The 3687-nt window shown below is 43.7% G+C and overlaps 1 protein-coding gene across 1 annotated transcript; it reads left to right on the forward strand.

The window, feature by feature from the left end:
* Window positions 1-87: 87 nt before the first annotated feature.
* rcc1l (RCC1 like) lies at window positions 88-3441 on the forward strand. The gene is made up of 11 exons (XM_077741326.1): window positions 88-200; window positions 733-1012; window positions 1071-1200; window positions 1285-1413; window positions 1485-1551; window positions 1746-1882; window positions 1949-2130; window positions 2193-2280; window positions 2376-2549; window positions 2616-2701; window positions 2971-3441. Exons 2-11 carry the CDS (start codon window positions 737-739, stop codon window positions 3046-3048), a joined length of 1347 nt encoding a protein of 448 aa, XP_077597452.1. The 5' UTR covers window positions 88-200; window positions 733-736; the 3' UTR covers window positions 3049-3441.
* The last annotated feature ends 246 nt before the right edge of the window (window positions 3442-3687 follow it).

Genomic DNA, 3687 nt, shown 5'->3' on the forward strand with positions numbered 1-3687 from the left:
ATTGAACAGTAGTAATTACAATTTTATCTACTAGAGGGCGCATGTTCTATGCGGACAACGGAAACGAACAAAATTTGGAGAAAAAATACAGGAAGTAAAATGATGTCATATCCTCAAGGTGGAAACGCCAAAACACGTGAAAATGACGCTGGGCATATAACTTTATAAGTTTTATTCTTCTTGCATTACATCCCGCGAAGGTAAGTTGATCACAAAGTCAACCTTGAATGTTTGCAATAAACCCGAACATCGAGGCCGATGAGCTGAATATTTGATTCATTACAAACGATACATTCCATTTGATGCAACCGTGTTTAAATTAGTGTGTATGCATTTGTGTAAATTAACGATCCAATCGATACAACCGTGTTTTGATTTCAGTGTGTATGCATTTGTGTAAACCTGAGCTTGTTTATCTTTCATATAGATGTTTAAATATCACATGGGTATATAGTTCGATACGTCTGAGGCGTGCTTTAAGCCAATGGAGACGGGCAACGTCACTGGTCGGCCATTTTGCGTCAGAGGTGCATTCAACTATATGTACTAAATCTTATTTGTATATTCTCTAAATCTACTCTGAATCTATTACGTGAATAGAGTTTGTTTTCATCCAAATCATTAAAGCCCCTCACATCTAATGGATTGGATGTCTACTAGTGACAAACTCATTTAAATTGATAACATGATGTCATCCTCAAAATATTGAATCCTTTCCATTTGGGTTATTAGATTGATGGCTATTCAACGCAGTCAACATCGCCTCATCTCTGCGCTCAAAGTCCACTGTTGCGGGCACGCAACACTCAGCCGGGACCCAAGAGAGCAACGCGGCGGCAATCCGATCTTCCAGTATGTGGGTCGGCACAGAAAACCCAGCCACAAAGTGTTCGTGTGGGGCTTCAGCTTTACGGGAGCGTTGGGAATTCCCAGCTTTGTGCTTCCTGACAGCGGCAGGAAGAAAGTCCGCAAATATCAGCTTACGCCTTACCGACTGGAGACAGCGGAGCAGGTAAGAAAGATTTCTACGCCGGCTGCAATCCAGTGAATAATGACCTTGCTTTTGTCAGATCTCGTCGGCCGCCTGCGGGTACGGCTTCACCCTCCTTGCCTCGTCCACCAAAGATGTGACCAAGTTGTGGGGCGCCGGCCTCAACAAGGACTCGCAGCTCGGGTTCCAACGCACGCAGCGAAGTCGACGTGAGTAGTAAAAAAAATGTGTATCAATGTATTACGATATAGTACATTAAATGATTGACAGCGCCATCCATGTTGTGCTTTCAGTTCATAGTTATGATTACGTGCTAGAGCCTTCGCCCGTTCAGCTGCCTTTGCAAGAACCGCAGAAAACACGCATTGTGGAAGTGGCTTGCGGTCGAGCGCACGCATTGGTGCTGACTGATGGCGAAGGAGGTCAGTTCATATGCTCATAGTCATCAGGGAGGACCTTGAAAGCATTTCCATATCATAAATATCTCTTGCAGTGTTCAGCATGGGCAACAACGCTTACGGCCAATGTGGACGACGCATCGTGGAAGATGAAGTGTACAGGTGCGTTATATAACATATATATGTTATATACACATAATATATGTATCTTGAAAACACTTGCATTAACGGAGCTGGGCTCCCAAACTATGCTTTACTAGCAAATACTATGTTGTTTTTTGCGCAAAAAAGCCTTACTATATTAATACCATGCATGTATAACTGTGCAAGTCGTGAAAAAGTTTCTTTTTCCACAGCGGCAGTCACACAATTCACAAAATAAAGGGCATGGAGGGCCGTGTGGTGCAGGTAGCTTGTGGGCAAGACCACAGCCTCTTCCTGACCGACGCGGGGCACGTCTACTCCTGCGGTTGGGGCGCCGATGGACAGACGGGTAAGTCCTTTGGTCTACGTGTGTTATCGTCCGCCGCCTGCATTGAAGAACATTTTCTGCTGGCAGGTTTGGGGCACCACGGCGCCTGCCCAACTCCCACCCGGGTCCTGGGGGAGCTGTCTGGCGTCAAAGTTCGCCAGCTCAGCACGTACGGGGACTGCAGCCTGGCGGTGTCCGCAGACGGTCAGTTGTACGGCTGGGGGAACTCGGAATACCGTCAGCTGGCGTCCGTCACCGACACCACGCAGGTGCGAATGAATTACACCGTCCAAGCAAATCGTTTCGTCGTGGTTCATGTTTTGCTTTCCAGGTGAACTCCCCTCGGCGGCTGCCTATGCCTGGCTGCGGGAAGGTGGTACAGGCCGCCTGTGGGGGGACTCAGGTTGCCGTCCTCAATGGTCAGTTGGTCCAGATGCTAAAATTGATTTGTTTTCATTTTGGTTTTGGAATATTTTGCCAAACTAATTTTGAATGGGTCTCTTTTTTTTCCCAGAACGTGGCGAGGTGTTTGTTTGGGGTTACGGAATCCTGGGAAAGGGTCCCACGCTTTCTGACACTGGCGCCCCCGAGATGATCCCACCCTCTCTTTTTGGACGATCCGAGTTCAACCCCTCCCTCACCGTCACCAAGATCCGCTGCGGCCTGGCTCATTTTGCCGCAGTCACAAGTAAGTCATCCTTAATGCCAGACAGGAGATTAAAAAAAATGTAATGTTTTTTGGTTTTGGTTGTAGATCGTGGCGAGCTCTTTGTTTGGGGGAAGAACATCCGGGGATGTTTGGGCATCGGAAAGCGAGATGACCAGTTTTTCCCATGGCGGGTAAGGAAATCAAATGATATTTACATCTTAAAATGAATCCAAAAAATATTGTATTAATTATTAAAGTGGTAATGGTCCATCACATCAGGTTTAACTTGCATTTATTCTTGTTTAATTGACTCCTTGCCGATAAATCCAAATTTTAAATGAATAAATACACAATAAATTTTCTGAAAAATGCAGGCATGAAATGAAGCTCTTTCTCATTTTTGTCCTTTTTAACTCATTTCAAACTAGCAAAAAAGCCTGAATTGCTATGTTGTGTTCAGGTAACTGTTCCGGGTTGCGTGTCGGACGTGGCGTGTGGCGTCGACCACACTGTGGCGCTGGTCAAGTCCCTCCTGTGAGTTGGATGAAAGGCCACCCTTGAGCGTTGTGCCCACCAGATCTTTATTTATCTATTTATTTTAAATAGGACCTACAAACAATGACAAAAACCCACAGACTTTTCCTAAAAATCATGGCAGAAAAATACATGACCATTCATGAAACTAATCTTGTGCATACACAAGTAAGATTTTCCAAAAAGAGGAATTAGATATGCACTTCATGTTTCCAATTTAAAACATTTTCAGACGTGTGTATTTGGAATTTTTAAGTTGAATGTGTTATAGTTTCCTTTTGTATTTAATTGAGGTTAGTCATGTTATAATGTCTCCTGTTGGAATTGAATTTTTGTATGAAAAAAACAAAGAAAAACCTATGCAGTTGCGATTGAAATAAAATTTGGGTTAAGTCAATTTGTTTGGCATTTTTATGTCACTCATTTATCAGTTTAAAAGGAGCCAACAGGTCGGGATGATCCACGCAAGACGTGTAAAGTAAGTAGTTTTATTGTCATGAAATATCTTGTATGTGTCAGTATTTTTTATCTATCTTACCAATCCTGGACTTGGACCACTACTGAACTGATTTATCTTCTTTTCAATCTTTATTTTTTAGGTGATCCGTATCGATGAACTGTGCCTAAATTGGAAGATGATGAC

This window comes from Stigmatopora nigra, chromosome 19 (genome assembly GCF_051989575.1).
Source record: "Stigmatopora nigra isolate UIUO_SnigA chromosome 19, RoL_Snig_1.1, whole genome shotgun sequence".
NCBI lineage: Eukaryota > Metazoa > Chordata > Actinopteri > Syngnathiformes > Syngnathidae > Stigmatopora > Stigmatopora nigra.